This window comes from Mytilus galloprovincialis, chromosome 3, assembly GCF_965363235.1.
Source record: "Mytilus galloprovincialis chromosome 3, xbMytGall1.hap1.1, whole genome shotgun sequence".
Classification (NCBI taxonomy): Eukaryota; Metazoa; Mollusca; class Bivalvia; order Mytilida; family Mytilidae; genus Mytilus; species Mytilus galloprovincialis.
The window spans coordinates 63,997,532-64,019,128 of NC_134840.1; the positions used below are offsets into that span (position 1 = coordinate 63,997,532).

Below are 21,597 nucleotides of genomic sequence, written 5' to 3' on the forward strand. Positions count from 1 at the left end.
TGTACTTAGTGTTAAAACATCATTAAAACTCAGAGAAAAGCATAACCTTGTACAATGCCGAAATATAGCTATCAACATATTGTAGTACCGTGAAAGAATATGTGTGTAATATTTAGTATGGTTTTAGTTTACTGATAACAAAGTCAATACCTTGACCAATAAAACAATATTTTCAAATTTAATTACAGTGAAGAATTGACAAACTTTAATAATAAGTTTATTTAAAGGATAGATAAGTTTATCCGGATCGTATCTTAATTTCTGGGCTCAGTTTACAACATCACTGTAACATATACATGATATAGGAATTGCTATTCTGTTACAAATAAGTTTTCTACAGGTACAACCAAATTTGCAAACCAAATATATGTATCAATGGAATATTTCAGTCAAGATTTTAATAAATTTGTAATAACAAAATCCTTGACTTTATAATTTACTACAATATTTGTTTACGTTCACTTTATAAGTTACAATACATATTACATTTTTATTGTTTCGGTTTGGGCGTTCCTGATGACGGTCAATCCAGAAAAGTTTGTCGGACGCACAATGTGTTAATATCGTTCAAAAAATTGTTGATTTGGTATGTATTTCAATGTTATTTTTTTCTAATTTCAATTATATATACTTACTTCACATACTGTGCGTTTACGGTATAGTTATGAAATATATTAAGTTCATCTAGATAAATACATTTTCAGACTAGAAATTTCATACTTCATACAGCCATATTAATTAATTTTAACACTAACAGACAACTACTTGTATCTTCTTCAAGTGTATGATGGATTTAACCGTAATGACCCTTTCACACGATTGTACAGTTTTTTTGTTATCTCCTAAAGTGATCAGTTTCCGTTAATTCAACAGCATAGGAGGACGGAAACGTGTTGTACATGTGATTTTTCAGCTAATTACTTACTCAAAATATATTCAATTGTGAAAGATGGTTCCAATTATAATTATATGTTCTCTGATATTGTGTAAGTATATTTTAGTATTTATTTATTAACATAAAAGATGGTTTGTAAAACTTTGAAAAGTTTAAACAACTGTTATTATGAATCGACAGCAATTTGCGGAAGTAACTAGGAAATCGATGTTATCTTTATTTGTACAGTTTATTGTTTACGTATTGTAGAGTATTTAAGATATAATTCATGGGGGCTTGAATATATCGTGATTTTACCATGGATTGGCCATTTATAACAAATATTTTACCCTGAGCGATAGCGAGGGGTAAAATATCGGCATAAAGGGACAACCCATGGTAAAATCACGATATATTAAAGCCCTCATGCATTATTTTGATTTTAATAGGACAAATACGGCACTTATTTTAGATCGAAGCACTCTAAGTGGAGGCAAATATTTGCCGTTCCCAATAATAAACGTACTTTTAAACTGGCGTATAAGTACGGAGCAAACTGAAGTAGTGAAATTCTTAGATTATTCACAATAACGTATTTAGATAGTTTTGATAAATTTAGATCATAATTTACTATGTCTTATATGTATAAAAATAATTTGCTTATACCAAATTTTAGCATCGTTTCTTTACGTTTCCTTGTGATGATTATCGGTGTCTCAAGCGTGTATTTTCCCGTAAAATGCTTATATTCTTACGTCATCTATCTATGACGTCGGGTACCTTATTCATAAAAAAGCATATGACGTGGGAGTACGATCGGAACAGCCCAAACAATATATTCATATTTTACCACATGTGTGTACTCAAAGCGTTAAAAGGACGTCATGTTAGAATTTATGTTATAAAAAAACTATGACTCTAACCAAACATTAAATATCCCATTGTCTCAACTTCATTTTTTAATGAACATTTCAAAGTGGTTAGATTACAGATATTTACAATGCAAATTTTGATATAATTAGTTATAAAAGGTACCAGGCGTATAATTTTTTATAAGCCAGACGCGCGTTTCTTCTTTATATGACTCATCAGTGACGCTCAAATCAAAATAGTTATAAAGCCAAACAATTACAAAATTGAATAGCATTGAGGACCCCCAATTCCAAAAAGTTGTGCCTATTAGAAAATCCTTAGTTTTTCAAAAATTTCATAATTTCATAAACAGGAAATTTATATAAATGACAATATTATTCATGACAATATTATTCATGTCAACATCGAAGTGCTGACTACTGGGCTGGTGATACCCTCGGGGACGAAACGTCCACCAGCAGTGGCATCGACTCAGTGGTGTATATAGTTATCAAGGTACCAGGCTTAATATTTAATACGCCAGACGCACGATACCGACAACATAACAACACATTAGTCTGTGTGTGCGAACAAACATGAGAGCAACGGAACTTATTATGTGTACAACAACATCAAAAGAAGAATAAAAATCAATGTAAAGAAAGAAAAATATCACAAAAATGCCAAACTCCAAGATAAATTCAACAAGGGAGTCTCACAAACACGGACAAAATTGAAAGTAATAAACCAACGAAACGAGTGGAAAATAAGTGTCATATTCCTGACTTAAAAAGGTATTTTCTGTTGAAAAGGGAGGGTGAAATCGTACAGTAAGGATTTGACTGTACTTTGAAAACCTTCGACTACAGTACATAAAAGTTACTACCATATAATCAAATATATGCCGTTGATTTACTAATGCATTATGGTCTTCTTGCATTTCATTTTGGTGACAGAAATATGAGTGACTTAGGATGTAAATGTTTTTCCTAATGTTTTTGTTTTGTTTGTTTCCTGATAACAGTTGAAGACGGAAATGACGGAATGGTAAAAAACTAGACTTTTCTAGACATAGTATGTGTCTATTTCCTTGTTATAGATCAGGAAACTCATAATATATATGCCGTTTTTTTTTTTGGGTGTTTTTTTATCAATCTAGGAAATATCATTATTCATTTCATATCCCCTTCCCACCTTTCCGCTGTTTGTTGAAGACAGGTTTTATTTGTCTATAGTATAGATAGTATTTCGTTTGATTTTGATATTTGGTCATCGTAAACTTAAATATCCTATTGTGAATTTTGGAGATTTTGGATCAAGAAGAATAATGTTCAGAGCTGATATCATTTAATGATAATAATAAAATAGGTTTATCCATTGTATAAGAAACACTATTAAGTGGATGGGGTTAATTCACAAAATACCTCATTGATTAACAAAATAATTACTTCTACGTTGTGATCATTTCAGATTGGCTTACTATTTATTCAAAAAAAGTAAAATCACAAAAATACTGAACTTAGAGGAAAATCAAGTCGGAAAGTCCATAATCACATGGCAAAATCAACACAAAACGCATCAAAAACGAATGGGCAAGAACTGTCATATTCTTGACTTGGTACAGGCATTTTCAAACGTAGAAAATGGTGGATTAAACCTGGTTTTATAGCGCTAACCCTCTCACTTTGATGACAGTCTCATCAAATTCCGTTATATTTACATTGATGCGTTAACTAAACAGACACAATAAATAAAATAGTCAAAATATGGGTACATCAGTCATCATCGTATAACAATTTTAAAAGGAACAATTTAACAAAACACAAATCATCTATCGACAAACACATTCATTGATTTGTGTGTCTGACGTCACATAAATTTGTCGTTCAATGTGCATACAAACAATTTTAAAATTTACATAGGCAATTTTAGCATATAGGGTTAAAAAATCGAAAGTATGTAAGAATAAATTGCCGAAACAGACCGAGATTGAAAATAGTCCAAAAGATATATATAGCATTTATAAGAATCAACAAATAGTTAATTCCACTACGCGATTGAATGATTTTGACTTTTATGGTTCAACGTATTTTGTTATTCATAATAGAAATATATCATAATGACATAAACTAGAACAATATCATACTGACGGGATCTTTCAAAGACTTAGTACAGAGTCACGTTATAAGAACTAAAGAAATACAAAAAGTCGCATATACAAAGCACGCCACCAAAAAAAGAAAGACAATACAAACACATTGACGAGATGCATAAGTTCTGAGACCATTCAAACGGATAGCACATAAAACCATTCAACAGTAAACGTAATATTAATAATAGAACAAGGACAAATGAAAGAACTATAAAACACGTTGTTAAGATGATAAACAACATGCGTATACACGTGGATTGTGTTTGTGAAAAGTTCCGGATAATTAAAAAATCATTTAATTTGTTTAATACCATAAAACGATTCATTCATTCAGAGATTTGTCTTTTTGTCTTATCTTCAAGTCCAACACAATTTCTCACGTTTCTTACAAAAGTTATATTCTTGTGCTGTATTCTTTTGTTTAAGAATTAATATTGCACCTTTTTATATTTTTTTTTTCTTTTTTTTTTTTTTTTTGTCTCATTGACATATAGGACAAACTGACTACCTCTTCATTCATATTTAAAAACATACGAGATGGCATCAATACAAATTCATGACACAAAATAACAAAATAATTTCAAGTTCCTTATATACATATTTTTTTTTAACATTTTACCAATATATTAAAACGTAAATTCAAATTTCACAAGGTTTAATTCAAATAGCTTTTTGACTTTCGTGTATTTGCACCACTTTTGAAAGTGGATTATGCATTTGTTCTAAAATAAAAATTAAGACCATATAAAAGTTTAAAGTTTAACCGCAAAAAGATAATCAATCAACACATAGATATAAGAAGATGTGGTATGAGTGCCAATGAGACAATTTTTCATCCAAGTAACAATTTATAAAAGTAAACCACTCTAGGTCAAGGTACGGCCTTCAACACGGAGCCTTGACTCACACCAAACAGCAAGCTATAAAGGGCCCCAAAAAATACTAGTGGAAAACCATTCAAACGGGAAAACCAAAGGCCCAATCTATATAAAAACGAAAAACGAGAAACACATATGAAATACATAAACAACAACATGCATTGTAATTTTTAAAGCCAAATAAGACATTTTTTTTATGAAAGAACGTGCGATATCTTATTAGTAAAATTGATTGTCAAAACATAACAAAAAATCAAGTATAGAAGTTTAAGTATTCAACCTTTATAGCTTGCTGTTCGGTGTGAGCCAAGGCTCCGTGTTGAAGACCATTTTTATTTATATTGAAATCACAAAGCTAATTCCTGATTAGTATTTCTAATTATTTTATTTAGGCGTTGAGAACCTTTGGTGATCTCACAGTTTAAATTTCTATAATAAGTACGTCGTGAGCAGTGAGCATTACAGACGAACGTTTACCTAATTTGTCCCAGTCAATGAATGGCCGTAGCTACACTGTTATGAATTTCATTCTAAGTTAAGACCACCAGTGACATTGTTAATTATTTGTTTTGTTAAGTTGTGCCCTACAAGATATAATAGATATCGGAATATGTGGTATGAGTGCCAATGAGACAACTCTCCATCCAAGTCACAATTTATAAAAGTAAACCATTAAAGAACAAGGTACCTTCTTCAACACGGAGCCTTGGCTCAAACCTAACAGCAAGCTATACGGAGCCTATCTTTATAATAAAAAAGAGAGAAATGAGAAACACTTATGCACCACATCAACAAACGACGTCTACTGAACATCAGATTCCTGCCTTAGGACAGGTGCAAACAATTGCAGCGAGTTTAAACGTTTTATTGGTACCAAACCTTCACCCTTATCTGAAACAATAGTGTAACATCACAAGGAAAGACGCTCTATAAAATATCAATTAGAATGACTTAACTCAACCAAAAAAAAAATAATAATGCATATTTTACCCTATACATTATTTAAAATACTATTTCAGATTCACTTACCGGAATTGACTCTTGTTCGCATTTAGATAGCTGTACACATCAATTGGAGGAATTTTTCAATGTCACACGTGCAAGCAATGATATTTCAGTTATGATTCCACTTTGCCTGTGAGTTTATCTTAAAATGAGCTTTTTACACATAGAGACATGTATTCTGAAAAAAAAAATGCCTTTAAATCATATTGAGATGTCGGGTTTCATTCAAGGACATACCAACTCCCAACTACGAAGTAATCTAATGTCAACAGTCTTCAGAAACACATATCGACACTAAGAACAAGGTCAAAAGACAATCGGATCCAACTAACGACAAACGCTAGTGAGAATCCTGGCTTAAAACAGATACATATATATATTTATATACATATATAAATGAAGGAGGATTATTTGGTTCATAAAAAATGGATTAATGAGTTATTAGTACTAAGAAGCATTCACAAGTTGGTAAAACGTTCACCTAATCAATAAACCGTCACTCAGTTATTCTTTAAATTTCGACCTTCGTTCTAGAACCTCGTGCATATCCGTACTACTAGTATAGGAGACTAGTGCACATTTTATTTACTCTTTATCTTTATCAATTTTTCTCGACGAGAAAGAGCACTGATCTTTGTAAGTATATACCAGGATTCAAATAACTTATATGTAGATATCCTTAATATTTCTTTTACAGGAACATAGTAGGCAGGAGGAGTAAATTACAAAAGTGTGAAAATAACGCTGTAGTAAAGTGTATGTTTGGTGGACATGAACCCGAGTATTCTGCATATAAAGCTTTAAAAATAAAAGCTAAAAACAAATGTCTTCAAGGTTTGTGAAAGTCCATTTGAACTATGAAAATATGAAATATGAAATATTAATTGATGAAGAAAAAAATCCACAATGACAACACCAAGATGCTTGATTTGATGAAATCACTACATATTTATACTTTTGGTGAGCCTGTTATTTGATGAAATCACTACATATTTATACGTTTGGTGAGCCTGTTATTTGATGAAATCACTACATATTTATACTTTTGGTGAACCTGTTATTTGATGAAATCACTACATATTTATACTTTTGTTGAACCTGTTATTTGATGAAATCACTACATATTTATACTTTTGGTGAACCTGTTATTTAACAGATAGTCGGCTTCTGTTCATAACTGTCACCTTCTGTGCACCGAATTCACCTTTTTGTCATTTCTGTAAACATCTTATAGAAAAATTAGGAGCTTCCCAGGAAGAATGAAAGACAGATAACATTTTTCTTTACTTTATGCTGAGAATATAGATGACGTCCCCTAATTGACATATTCAAAGTTTGTTAACTACATTGATTCCTTCTTTTGTGGAACTTGACATAACAGATTGATTTTCTTTCAATCGATTAATGACTTTTAAACAGCAGTATACTACTGTTGCTATTTTTCATACTGGTATAATTGACGCAATATCTGGTCGTCCTTTAGTGCACATTGATGACAATCATTTGTTTCTGGTTTTTCTTCTTTTTCTGTTCATGGTAACTGTTTATCCTCAATTTATGTTTTTTTTTTATTAATCCTGCAATATCTTATGTTATCTGCTGTTATGTTTATCAGAATGCATGCAAAAGGTATCAACATAAAAATTAAGGAACACCATATGGTAATTTGTTTTATTGGTCAGCGCTTTTTTATAGTTTGTTCATATGTTATACTGTTACACCAATGTCCCTGGTTATGGGGACCTTAGCTGCTACTAATATGCTTAACACCATCACAAACTGTATTCATGTGACTGTCCCAACCCAGGAGCTTGTAATTCAGTGGTTGTTTGTTGCTATGTTACACATGTAACATATTTGTTTTTCGTTCAGTTTTTTGTACATGAATTAAACCGTTACTTTTCATGTTTGAATTGTTTTATATTTTTTGTTTCGGGGCCTTTTATAGCTGACTTTAAGGTATGTGCTTTGCTCACTGTTGAAGGCCGTACGGTGGTCTATAGTTGTTAATTTCTGTGTCATTTTGTATCTTGTAAAGAAATGTCTCATTTGCAGTCATACCACGTCTCCTTTTCTAAAGTTAAAATAAAACCGCGATACAGTAGAAAAACTAATGTCAAACCAAACGATTTAGCCATTTATTGTAATATTTGATTTTTGTGGTTTGTTTTTTAACCTTTTTTATTTGTGTTTTATATTTCTTTCTTTTTTTCAGGGTGCTTAGTTATTGAAAGTTGTTTGTATCTTGGGGAAATTACAATTTGACGGCGAATAACAAATCATTTTATAACAAAATAATCAATTCTAATTTATTTATGTTTATTGTAGACTGTCCAACAATGGATGATGTAAAAATATGTCAAGATTTAATAAAGTATGACACCATACAAACGTCAGGGTATTCTCAATTCTGTAGGTAAGTTATTATAAAGTTACATTTTGAAAGAACTTTCTCTGGCAGACAAATAGTGCTGTATAATATATATTTAGACTCGTATGCCTAGGTTATCATTCTGATTGAACCTTTAGCAGATTCTTATATCTTTCAATTGCTGTCTTTGTATATGATACTAAATGTTAAAGTTTTCATAAACAAACTTGAAAAAATAATAAGTTAAGATATGAACAAAAAGAAAAGCGTGGTCATCGTAAATGCAACCGTAACCCTTCAATTAAATTCAGCTTGGTTTGACATCAAATGCTGTCAGATTGCCCAGAACAATCAAAATAACATTTGAACAATCACAAGCTCTAATGCACTTACCATATTACATATTAGTGAGTATATGTCTGTGTGCCTCTGCGTGCATGATGGTTGCATCACTAGATATAGCCTTTAACTCTACTTTCCGCTATATAGATTATGTTCTTTCACTAAATAATTCAAAATTTGGTGACTATGTCGAATGCATCTATCTATTGAACTAGAGATAAAGGATACAAAAGATACAGTTAAGTCGACCTCATAAATTGACAATGAGGGACGATTGAAAACAAAACTTTACGACAAAAGAGATGATTTCAGCTTTCCAATTGTAAACTTTCTATTTTTTTTAGTAGCAACATTCCAGCAGCACCTGCATACAGTGTATATATCTCCCACTTGATACGATATTCCCGTGCTTGCATTTCCTATCATGATTTTCTTGATAGAGGGTTGTTGCTCACAAGGATGCTATTAAATCAAGAGTTCCAAATGGTGGAGTTGAAATCATCTCTTTAAAAATTTTGCGGACGCCATCACGAGTATGGAATAACCGTTTCACAAATTATATCGGATATGTTCTTTACGTCGTAACTAGAATCCCCTTCTCTTTCATAAATGTGACCTACCGAATAAGACTATTTACCGGGTTTGTTATCTCATAAGCAACACGACAGGTGCCACATGTGGAGCAGGATCTGCTTACCCTTCCAGAGCAACTAAGATCACACTTAGTTTTTGGTGGGGTTCGTGTTGTTTATCCTTTAGTTTTCTATGTTGTGTCATGTATACTATTGTTTCTCTGTTTGTCCTTTTCATTTTTAGCCATGGCATTGTCAATTATTTTCGATTTATAAGTTTGATTGTCCCTCTGGTATCTTTCGTCTCTCTGTTTTAAGGTTGGAGCAGCGATGAAATATTGTGTTTTGTAATATATGAGAATATACCACAGCAAAAAAAGAGTTATCTAGTGCTGTTATATTTCATATTCAACTGACAATAACATGTAAACTTAAATAAAAGTTGAGGGGCCCAACTTTGAGAATGACTTATTTAACCGAAACATTTGTATCCGCTACGCACTTTTACATTTTTTCTATGAAATCTTGGTAAAAACCATCATGTAATCAGGTATTTATACACCTATGGCTTTAAATTGTTTGGGCTTGGTCGTTCCTCATGAAAATATCACTGTAGGCGCTTCAAGTTTATAAAGGTTATTTTCATTCACATGTTAAAAGTATTATAACAAAAATACAATACTCCGAGGAAAGTTCAAAATGGAAGGTCCCCTATTAAATTACAAAATCAACTGCTCAAAGATATCAAACGAACGAAAACAACTGTCATATTCAGTACTTGGTATATGCATTTCATTATTTAGAGAATGGTGCATAACACGATAGGCGTCAATCGATACAGAGATTGGCAAATTTGTTTTCCACGATAACTAACAAAATTCATTTAATAAGAATAATCGCCGACACGCCACAACACCCGATAAGACTGAGTTAAACCTCTTGTTTTAAAATGGAAGCATATCCGGTTATACCAGTTAAAGCTAGGTCTGCAACAGAAGTGAGACTGAATGCGTCGTGCGGGTTTGTGTTTCATGCTATGCATTCAACAATACACTCAGTCGAAATGTCACAATCGGGAATAGGTCACAATCAGTACATTTACAGATCATGTGACCTATATAGTATCGAACGATATAAGACAGCAAAAACGTATTGCTAGTTAGTTGAGACACAAGTCGATTTTATTCGTTTTTTGTTACACCGAGTTTGTTTTTTGTCCATAGATTTATGAGTTTTGAACAGCGGTATACTACTGTTGCCTTTATTCGTCGTCAGGAGCTATTATTGTTTTCAACACAAATTTTGAAACCTTTACAAAACTAGATACTCGACTGTTTCAAACACATATAGAAGTTACTAATTGGGAAAATGTTAATGTCTGACACATTTAATAAATAAAAAGCGAACTAACCTATACTTTGTCTTAAATTGTAGCTGTAAGCAAATAGAAATACGAAATATGCGAAATATTTAGATATTTGTGTCATTAATGTAAAATTAATTAACTTTAATGAACTTATTAAAATTGTAGTAATTACACCAATATAAAAACAACGTGTGTGGACACGAAACTAAGGACATGTTCCTTTCGAGACGAGTTGTTCCTGTCTGGATTGTCTGGTGATGTAAAACGTATTGTTCAAACAATCTGCCAGTCAGGTAACTAAGTATAAGTCATAAATACATATGAAGTATAATTGCAAACGACACAACCAAACGTATAGGACAGTTCACTTCAGTTCACTTCAGTTCCTTGTATGTTCCTTCGTGTATTGTGAAGTACTACTAATAGAGTATAATTGTAGCAACTATATACACCTTAAAACTAAATGGGACATATAGAGTTATGTACAGATAAATAAATTAAAACAATATTTTTATAAATTTATAGGATAGTAAATACAGTTTTAAACCATAAAATTGAAACGATTCGACCAATTGCAGGCTACCGAACGGCCTCATAAAATGAGCAAAACTCATACCGAATAGTAAGCTGTAAAAGACTCCGATGACATTATATCATTACTACACAGTTTTAAAAAAAAGAAAGGCAATGGCTACATCGTTATAGGAAACTATCATCTTGACATATATCAAACAAAAACAGTGGTAATTTCTTTCCTTTATCAAGGCCTTTCTACTATTCAAATTTTAAGACGTCAAATATCAGTAAAAATGAAAAACAAAGAAAGGCATCCAATACAATCGACACAACAAAAAATAAAACAAATTAAACACTAATTGTTCAGAGAACAATTAAAGGTCTTTCTATTTTTTTCAGTTGATTTTGATATGAAAATATTAAAATTTGATTCAAATGTCATTTCCAGTGTCAAATGACAGGCAATTCTTAGATGCTTCCAAACAGATATGGTTTCTATACATTTTTGCATGAAATCAGTCAAAAAAAAAAATACTTCAGCTTTAAACAAGGTCACATCCGGTGTGCTTTTCAAAGTCATATGGCTTGTAACCTAAAGCACAAAGTCATATGGCTTTATGATGTATAAATATGAATTTAAAGCAAAGGTCAAAATCTAGAACGTCCAATTAACCTATAACCTCAATTTCAAGGTGATAAACCAATGACCTCAAATCAAAAGACCCTTAGACTTTGATATGTATGGTTAATGAGTGATATTACTTAACGCATGATTCTAAATATAAGAGGGGCGAAAACTCCCATTAATTGTCTACGTACCCTTTCGACCAAAATCTATGAGTTAAGACATGTCGCAAATGACAATTTCATATAAATATATTGTCAATATCTCATATGGTTTTTGAAAAGAAGTGAAAATAAGCCAAAATTAAGAATATGACTTTGACCTTGACCTAATTTTAATTTTTTGGACCAAGGACCTCAAATCAATAGACTCTAGGTCTCTATCACTTATGGTTACCAGTTAGAAATTCACATCAATTATCCAATGCATAAGGGGAAATAACTCTCATATGGAGTCCCTGGAACGCTTCTGTACAAACTAATCTCAACATCCTGAGGATATAACGAGCAAATCTGTAAAATAATGTTGTTGTTATCTTTTACGGTAACGAAAGAGAAGCAAACCCAAGAACAAAAAAGTATTTGGATAAGCAGGGTCAGTTTTGAAAGCGCATAAACTGTTCGATATCATATACAAAATGTCAAAGCGACATCTTGCGACTAAACAGCAAAGAAAAAAATGAGACGGAAGAAAAAAAAAATAATCAGAACAAAATCAATAGGTTTTTCCACAGAAAAGTGGAAAGAACTAGATATGATTCAACTTAAAAAAATATTATAAGTTTAAAGTATGAAAATAAAAGTAAGATTCGAACCAATATGTGACTTGTCATTAAACGGAAGAATGATAAGAATCGCTTTTTTTTAAATTTCAAATAGCTCGATCCGTCCAAAATTACGTTAATTTTGCTTATAAACAATTTGGATAACATTCTTAGGTCCCTTTAGTTCAAACATGTGAAATAGTGATAACCGTAGATAGTTATCAAAGGTACCAGGGTTCATAATTAACATATATATTCCAAAAGTTCATTTTCACTGTTTCAGGTTGTTCGTCAATTGACAAGACAAAACAAATAATAGACGCATGCAACAGTAAGATCACGACATCAAGCGAAAATGATTTTGCTGACTGCAAGTAAGCTTCAGATAGTTAACGTTAGTGCATGCCATTTAAACGTTTAGTGACGGATAGTATTAGGGTTTAACTTAAATAATAGATGCTTTTTTAATTGTATGTATGTATATCCTTCATAATGAATTTTCACTTTATATCAGCGATCTTTGGGGTAAATATTTTCTATCTTAGAGTTGAAGTTGCAATTGAAAAACAACACACTCTCTATACATATATATTAAGTTTAGACGAATAACATACCACTATTAGATAGGAGTGGCACTAAGTTGCATTTACCTCAACACTCTTTTGTCCTTTTATATGTCTGATCTTTAAACCAATATTTTGTCACGATTTTCTGATGTACTACGGAACAAAATTACAGCGTATATTGGCATCAACTTGATAGTGATAAATTGTAAAATATGAGAATTTCGGGGTCGTTTGGATTTGTTTTTTGTCCATGGATTTATGAGTTTTGAACAGCGGTATACTACTGTTGCCTTTATTTATTGGACACAAACTGTCTATTTGTCGATTTTAACATTTGTTGATCCAAATCTTTTGGTTTTCAGTACTCTTCAGATGAAATAATACTTTTGAATTATTTGTGTGCGTTCTAAGCGTTATCCTGGGTTTCCTTTCATGATGAAAGGTCACACCTATACATTTGAACACAACAGATGAATGAATACGAAGGAACATATCAGTTCCTACTTCAAACAGTAGCCAAGTAAACTTATTGATTTGTGGCATCTATTGTTTTGTTTCGAGCGTTCTTTTGAAACATGTGTAGACGAATTGACTGATCTATGCTTAATCTATTGTGGATGTTTTGTCACTTTTCTGTTGTTTTTTATCCTGTTTTGAAAAGACTTATTGATAAACAATAATGATTATTGTTTAAGCGTCTACAAGCAGTATATAAGTTGTATTGAGAAAGAATCGCCTTGCCCCCAGTTCAGACAAGTTGCAAAATATTCCAAACCAACATTATCAGAAGCTCAAGTCAGATGCGAGCCAGCTACAACAACTAAGGTTCTATCAACAGCAGCTGCTCTTACGACAGGTAATTAACATAAAAATTAATATTTAGATGCTCTCTTTTACATTTACTAATTTATGCTAAGCAAAATAAATTCTGTCTTGACCAAGCACAACCCAATGCTTGGCGAAACGTTTTAAAGTCCTTTTGCAGCTTGAACTTTCACCACTGCATGCTTTAAGAAATATTTTTTCTATTACATTCTATTTTGATTACTTTTTTTATAAACAACATGTCTCGTTTCATCATAATCATCAAAATCATTTATCTGCAACATCAGCACCGATCATCATCATCAGCATTATCATATTGATCAGTATCAGTATCATCGTCATCGTCATTATCGTAATTATCAGTTTCATCAGTTTCATCATGATCATCAAATTAGCAGCAGCGGTATCATAGGCAAGGACGACGATGACGGCTTGAACAATTACGAATACATGTACATCGATCAACAAACAAAGTCACTTGTAGATTTTGATCTATCCTGAATAAAGTTCATTGAAGGTGAGAATTCAATGCCTGAATAAGCATATAATGCAAATAAGACATGAATGTTTATATGTATAACCACTCAAAAAAGAGTTGTTCATATTGTCCATATATATTCTACTTGAACGTACTCAAATATATAATAACAAAAATACTTTATTATACATCTTGTAAACAGCTCGCACTAACCATTTCTCATTTCTGTATATATATACAGTTATAAATACACAATTTACTTAACTAACGATTTGTCATGAATTTAAATGCATTATCTAGAGAGACTTTCTGTGTCATTGTTGATCTCTTGTAGAGAGTTGTCTCATTGGCAATCATACCACATCTTCCTTTTTTTTATATTTGCATGCACTAACATTTTTAACTAACAGTCGGTAATAACAATATAGGATGTCTGATACGTGCGATATTTCACTTTTATGTATCATATTTCTTACATAAATGATACAAAAGATAAGAATGTCTGTATTACTAGTTCATAGGACCACTAGACCTCCTAAAACAAGTCCAAAACAATCCAGTACAACAAAGCCCAGTAGCGTCACAAAATTTGTTACAACAGGAACAACAGATGGAAACGCTGGAAACCTCACAATGACGACAACTCATGATAAAGGTAAAAAAAAATTATCAATGTTATACTCATTGATTAAAACATTATTTATAGAATGAATCTACAAATTGCAGCAAGTAAAACCAAAACAAAACAAACAAAAATTAAATTATAAAATTACAGAATTTTAAACAAAACCAAAGATATAAAATTTAAAATTACAGAATGTTAAACAAAACCAAAGATATAAACATTTAAAATTACAGACAGTCAAACCAATGTTAAAGAACAAAATAATATAATAAATTTGTAGAAAGTCAAAACAATTAAAATGTATGACAATATTAAAATTCCAAATAAAAAAATACATGACGCTATGTATGCTCTTAGCTCATTTTAGTCTTTTATAATAAATTGTCTTTATATTTGATTCATTAAAACATTGACCTATTGTTCTGATTTCATAATTTCCCTTTGGAAAGTAAATTACTTCAAGGCGAGAATATGTATTCTAACCTTTTGTGAATAGTATGTATTAATTCATCAGCGATACCAGGATTAAATTTTAATATACGCCATACGCGCGTTTCGTCTACAAAAGACTCATGAGTGACCCTCGAATCCAAAAAAGTTTAAAAGGCCAAATAGAGAACGAAGTTGTTTAGTTAATTTTAGTATAACTGCAAGCAATAAAATATTCTTTTTCATATTAGAAATAATCATTTTAATGGTTCAATTGAATTGAAATAATTGCTATTTTTTCAGTTTACTTTACGTTTCTTAAACATACTTCAATATGGTTCCATACTGGTGAGTCTAACAAATGTTATTACATTGTTACATTATATGTATTTGTAATCATGGTTATTGCATATATGTACTTCAATTAAAAATACGAGACTTCCGTTTTTCATACCTCTTATGAAAGTAAGAAGAACTTCATCACATCTTCTTTGTTTTGCAGAAGCTACCAAAAGATCTCTGTCTACTCACAAAACAATTGAGGTGTCCACAACATTCAGAGTCCGTTCCACAACGAAGAGCATTTTGAAAATACCTACAATTCCGGATATTAAAACACAAAACGTAAAAACAGTCACGCCATCCATCACTTACACCGTCAAAAAGCAAAATATTGCTTCTGTTGGTAAATGTTTTATCAAAACTGTTATGACGATTGAAGCGGTATATACTACTGTTGCTTTTATTTATTTGCATGATTTTCTGTAATTTTTCTCTAAATGTAAAAAAAAGGTTTCAAACTCATAAATCGAAGACAAACTTACAGCGCTTTGACTAAAAATAAAGAAAGGCCTTAAGACAAATAACAGACAAAACACAAATAGAAAAGTTAAGACTGTGCAACATGAACCACACAAAAAACCAGGGGTGCTTTATTTGCTCTGGAAGAGCAATTACAAAATGTGACACAGAAAACCAAATATTGAGGAACACAAACCCCATCAAAAACTAATCTGCTCTGGATGGGGAAGAAATCCTATTTCAAATGTGACACCTGTGAAGTTGCTCATCCTAGTACAAATACGGTAATTAGTCAAATTCGGTGATGTCACTGTCGATGAAAAAAAAGACAATGGAAATATAACTGTCATCTGTGAATCAATTAATCATTATTATAGAATGTCTAACTCCTGTTGCTAATAATATTTACAAACAAAAGTATCTTAAGTGACTGGGTATCATAAATAAATGAGAGAAAAAAAAATTAACATTTAACAACCAGAATAAAAAGTACCTTTAATCGTCAAAATTCAAATGAAATTAATTTAAACGAATTACTATTATTTCAACTATATTTTATCTGTCTTGTTTATTTTAGTTGACGAAGCTACTAACTCAATAACAAAAGACAAAATAATAACTATGGATACTACTGACTTAATATATCATAATACTATTTCATCACAGACCACTAATCCGTTTCCAACCAGGAAATCGTCTGTGGAGGCGACAGATTCAACTAGTCAGTCTACCAAATCTATTCGTAAAGGTCAACAAATTTGATTCTTCTTTATTTTACAGAACTTAGAGGCTCTTTGTTAACATCCAAAAACAAACAAGGCATCTGCAACCTAAAAAAAGATGGAATAATAATAAAAAAAACATTTATAAAGGGATATTTTAACACAAGATGAAACACTTACAAACAATCACGCTATATCTTGGTAAAACAGTTAATATGCAAAATGTTGCTTCTGTTGGTTAAACAAATACTAAAACTGTTATGCGCATGACTTTTTTTTATAGTGGTGAATTTTTGGTCTTGATTAAAACGCTTTTGCCAGTAGTACTAAGTATTTTCCAACATGCTATATGCATGAAATATCATTGCATGTCTTGCATCCTCATTTGATATTTCATAAACAATATAAATATAACTTTTACTAATAATTGATAACATGCTTACGGTTAGTCACTTATAATCAGTAAATTAATTTTAACTCTATAATTAACTTGTTTATTTCAGTTGATGGAGCTATTAGCTCAATAACAAACGACAAGATAACAGCTATGGATACTACTGACTCACTTAATCATAATACTAATTCAATAGAGTCTACTAATCCATTACCAACTCCATTACCAACTCCTGCATTCCAAACTCCTTCATTACCAACTCCATTACCAACCAAGAGATCGTCTGTGGGTACCAAATCTGCAAATAAAGATCAACAATATTCTGGTAAAATCAATGCTAAAATGATCCAAAAATTCATTTCAATATTATGATTCTTCAATTTCTTTCTACGATAAAACATTTGGAATCAAAAAGTTACATAGGTATACAAGTATAGATGCGAAAAAAAAATGTCAAATACTAAGTGAAACCTTGCAAGTTTTTTACCTCAGGTTTAGACTTTGTATATAACATATCAAAATGATCGTATCAAAGATTTGTTAACATCTACTTTTGTTACAATTTATTTTTAGTAATATATAATAATAAATTCACTTATTGGACACACAAATAAATTATAAGAAAAACATACCCTCATCAAAGATACTAGGCTTATTTTGTGTGCCAGACGCACAAAAGATTCATCATCGTACTCGAACCAGGAAAGTTTAAAGCCCAAATAAGTTACGAAGTTGAGGAGCCTTGAGTGCCAAAAATTTCAAAATGTTTTGCCAAATACATATAGGGTGATGTTTTCCTGCAGTACAAAATCCTTGGTATTTCAAACAATTCAAAGATTTTGTAAACAGTTAATTTTCTAGATATGACAATATCAATAATAATTCAGGAAAACAAAGAAGTGTTGACTACTGGTCAGATGAACCATAAGAGACTTTGTTTTTGTTTGGTTGGGTTTATATGTTCTTTTTGGATCCCTGTATATGTCATTTTTCTACGTATTTATACACCCCTGGCTGGTTTCGTTCACGTTTGAGTGTTCCTGATGAAGGTACGCACAGAAATGCGCTTCGAGCACACAATGATTATGTACATTTGTATAATTGTTATTTTTCTTTTAGAAAGTATCATATACATTAAGGTGTGTTTTTAAAACAAATATAAGGTATTAAGTTAAGTAGTCGTAGAGGACCTGTACTTTTTTTTTCTCGCAGATCTGCTTCTTTATTATAATGAATGTCATTGTATGGGCAGACTTCACAAAATACATAGAGTAGATTCTCTAGATATTGATGACGACATATTCTCTCTGAAGTATTCATTTTTGTTTCTAAATTTACAGGAAAAGTTAACCTCGGCAAATGATAATGTAATTGAACAAAATCAGGAACTTTATCAGTGGATGTGTTTAGTTATATCTTAATGATTTTCAAGGGAATTTTATTTAATGGTAAAAGTTCTTCAATTCATTCGCTACTTGGTTATGTATATCTCAAGCTGTTGGTGCTGTCTTTCATCTAAATCCATGATATTTTAATCTGGGGAAAATATGGTTATTCCTAAATCAATATGAATTGGCTTTGACCTAACATTTAGTGGTAACGAGAAACCTTAAATCGGTCCTTCATGTTTTTGTCTTTTTATTAATTGTTGCCTTCCTTAATAACTAGAATATTTTGGTTTTATTTCAGGGGCAATGAAGACAGGACCAACTTCACTGTGTATTACCATACTGCTGTGTTTTGTACTGTTTTAGTCTTTGTTAGTCTCTATTTGTTCCTTTGTCTGTGATTTATTTAACACTTTGTTGGTTTAATCTTTTTATTTAGTTTGTAAATAAATATATTTTCTTAACGGGTTGTTTAGTCTATATACGAAACTACAACGGCGCGTGTTCCAAATTTTTGTTGTACAAACCTTAGGATGTGTTTTGCCATAAATACGTGTACGACATTTCCATATTTTAGCAATAATAAGAAGCTACTAACTTCAGGTATCTCATCATGGGAAAAAAGGTTAAATGTATATGACTGTTTTTGATGATCTTTGATATCAATAAAATGCCATGGTAGAATTCATTGCAGGTGTTTTAATAATTAATGTGAAAGAATGAGTAGAAGGTACAATATTTTTCAGATTTAGAATAAATAGTCATTTTGATATTCAAAGAAATAAAATTAACAGTAAAAAGAAAAATAACAAAAATACCGAACTCCAAGGAAAATTCTAAACGGAAAGCCCCTTATCAAATGACAAAATCAAAAGCTCAAACACATCAAACGAATGGAAAACAACTATCATATGCCAGACTTGACATTTCTCACTTGTATGACAGTCGCATAAAATTGCATTATATTGACAACAACGTGTGAGAAAAATAAAAAAAGACATAAAAGGTAAAAACGTCAAAAATTGGGGTACAACATAGTACAATGTTATATAATCTTAACCACTATATGAACTTTGTCAAAATAGAAAATAAAATGACATGTATACACTCTATAAACAAAGCACATAAAAATTGTGCAAAAATGAAAGACAAGAATACAAAAGAAATATCATAACACAATAACACAACGGGTGGATGTATAAATACCGAGTCACACTAAAGGGACGTTCCCAAAAATGGACAAGACAGCAAAGATTGAAAATAAACAAAGACAAATAAAAAGAACACTATAACACGTTAAATTGTATGATTATAAACAACGTCAGAAACCATAATCTCTACTTTAAGACCATCGTGTGAAGATGATATGGAATATTTAAAAACAAGGGGATGGTATCTTCTGATTATTTTTTAAAGGACGAGACGTTCTATGACACAACCCTTGTTTGTCAACCTTCTGCTCAGACAGTGTTAACGTTTTACCAAGTCTGAGTAGAGCTGGAAGCTCTTGAATATCGAATGAGTTGAAAAATGTATATCCCATATACAGGTGGAGTTCGTAAATTGCTGCTTTGGTGGAGGAAATTAATTTTATAATTTTTCAATTATGTCATAGTTTCTGGTACTGAGATGTCCAATGTGATCCGGAGGAAGTTGTGTAGGCTGTTTCTTTAGTTTCTGGTTCTGGAGGATATATCAAAGGAACCGTATCAAAAAAGTTTGGATTTTTATCAGAAAGAACATCATCAATAATTCTTAGTGTGGAATTAAATGATCTGGCTTTTTGGTCTTCTATGTTTTGAAAAGTGTCTGGAGAAACTCCGACTCGTATGAAAATAAATAGAGGTAGGCAAGGAGAGGAACACAGCCTGTTTCCATAGGAATGCCGACAATTTGTTGAAAAAGTCTACCTCCGAATTCAACAAATATGTTGTCTACTAGAAAATCAAGCATTCTGATCATTTGTTCCTCGGTGTAGTATGTTTCAGTTTTTGTTAATTATTAACCAAATATGTCGGATGGTATCCCAAAGCAATAAATTTATAGTGTATGCTATAATTTCATACTGAAAGTTTTGTGGATTATTTCTTTAAGACTATTTTTCTGTTTAAAATAAGGGTTTAAAGAGTTGAAAATCTAAGGTTTTGATAGAACTAAATAAGGATAAGAAGACGTGCTTGACGGAGCGGAACAAACGGAGCTTAAAAATGTAAAAATGTAAAATGTATTTATGACACCTTAGAAAGTTTTCGGACGCCATTTAGATATGGTTGAGCTTTTTTGGAACTTCGATTCCATTCCCTTATCCTAAATTGTGACATTACCGAAAACGACATGTCACTGGATTTGAAATTGCTTGACCCACACGACGCGTATGACATGTGGGGCAGGAACTGTTTACCTTTACGTAGCTTTTAATGCGAAATAAATGCTTGCTACAAGTGTTAAAGTTGTAAGAAGTTTTCAATTACGCTTGTGAAAAAAAGTATAAATTACCGAAACGTCGTAGAACAGTACAAATTGCCAGGTACACAAATGGGCAATTTCATGAAATTCTTATGTAGTTTTTCACAGGTTGTGTATGTTGCCGGAATATAGCGTTCAATTACAGACAATCACATGTTTAAAACAGAAGGATAAACCTAAGGAAAACACTTGCGCTTTATAACATAAGAACAAACTATGATAATCAGTTGAAAAAAAGGTTAACTCATCATACATCTAACAAAAATACGGAGTGGACGTGGACGGGTATTTGTAATCCCAACAACAAAAAGACACTAAGTACAGATCTGAGAGTACATGCAGTTACAGACAGCTAGTTCAAAGCCAATAACAACTAACCAAAAAAATCATGCATCTTTAGAAGACTCGTTTATCATTCAGTGCACATCCAACATCCCTGAATGGATCTAGTGTAAAGACGTCATAAACACTGAGTCAGAGAAAAAAATGACCTCGTGCAATGTCCAGAAACCGGTATCGAAACTGATCCGGACCCCCCCCCCCCCCCCCCCCCCCTTGGATCCGCCAATGGTATTATAGTCTTTAGT

At 31.6% G+C, this 21,597-nt stretch overlaps 1 protein-coding gene across 3 annotated transcripts; it reads left to right on the top strand.

Annotated features, from left to right (window-relative positions):
- The first annotated feature begins 828 nt into the window (after nt 1–828).
- LOC143068619 (uncharacterized) lies at nt 829–19,008 on the top strand. Of its 3 annotated transcripts, XM_076242819.1 has the most exons (12): nt 829–986; nt 5,776–5,893; nt 6,459–6,595; nt 8,090–8,177; nt 10,578–10,705; nt 12,600–12,690; nt 13,578–13,738; nt 14,700–14,840; nt 15,742–15,924; nt 16,618–16,788; nt 17,266–17,481; nt 18,846–19,008. In XM_076242819.1, the coding sequence occupies exons 1-12, from the start codon at nt 950–952 to the stop codon at nt 18,908–18,910; spliced, it is 1,536 nt and encodes a 511-aa protein (XP_076098934.1). In that variant the 5' UTR covers nt 829–949; the 3' UTR covers nt 18,911–19,008. The 3 variants fall into 3 exon arrangements, with proteins under 3 accessions (XP_076098934.1, XP_076098935.1, XP_076098936.1); XM_076242820.1 differs by lacking the exon at nt 16,618–16,788; XM_076242821.1 differs by lacking the exons at nt 16,618–16,788; nt 17,266–17,481.
- The last annotated feature ends 2,589 nt before the right edge of the window (nt 19,009–21,597 follow it).

Excerpts from the sequence above, each read along its gene's own strand:
- LOC143068619 (XM_076242819.1), top strand. The coding sequence starts at position 950 with ATGGTTCCAATTATAATTATATGTTCTCTGATATTGT. Across the intron at positions 16,789-17,265 it reads TACCAAATCTATTCGTAAAG|TTGATGGAGCTATTAGCTCA; the intron begins GTCAACAAATTT and ends TGTTTATTTCAG. Across the intron at positions 17,482-18,845 it reads TAAAGATCAACAATATTCTG|GGGCAATGAAGACAGGACCA; the intron begins GTAAAATCAATG and ends GTTTTATTTCAG.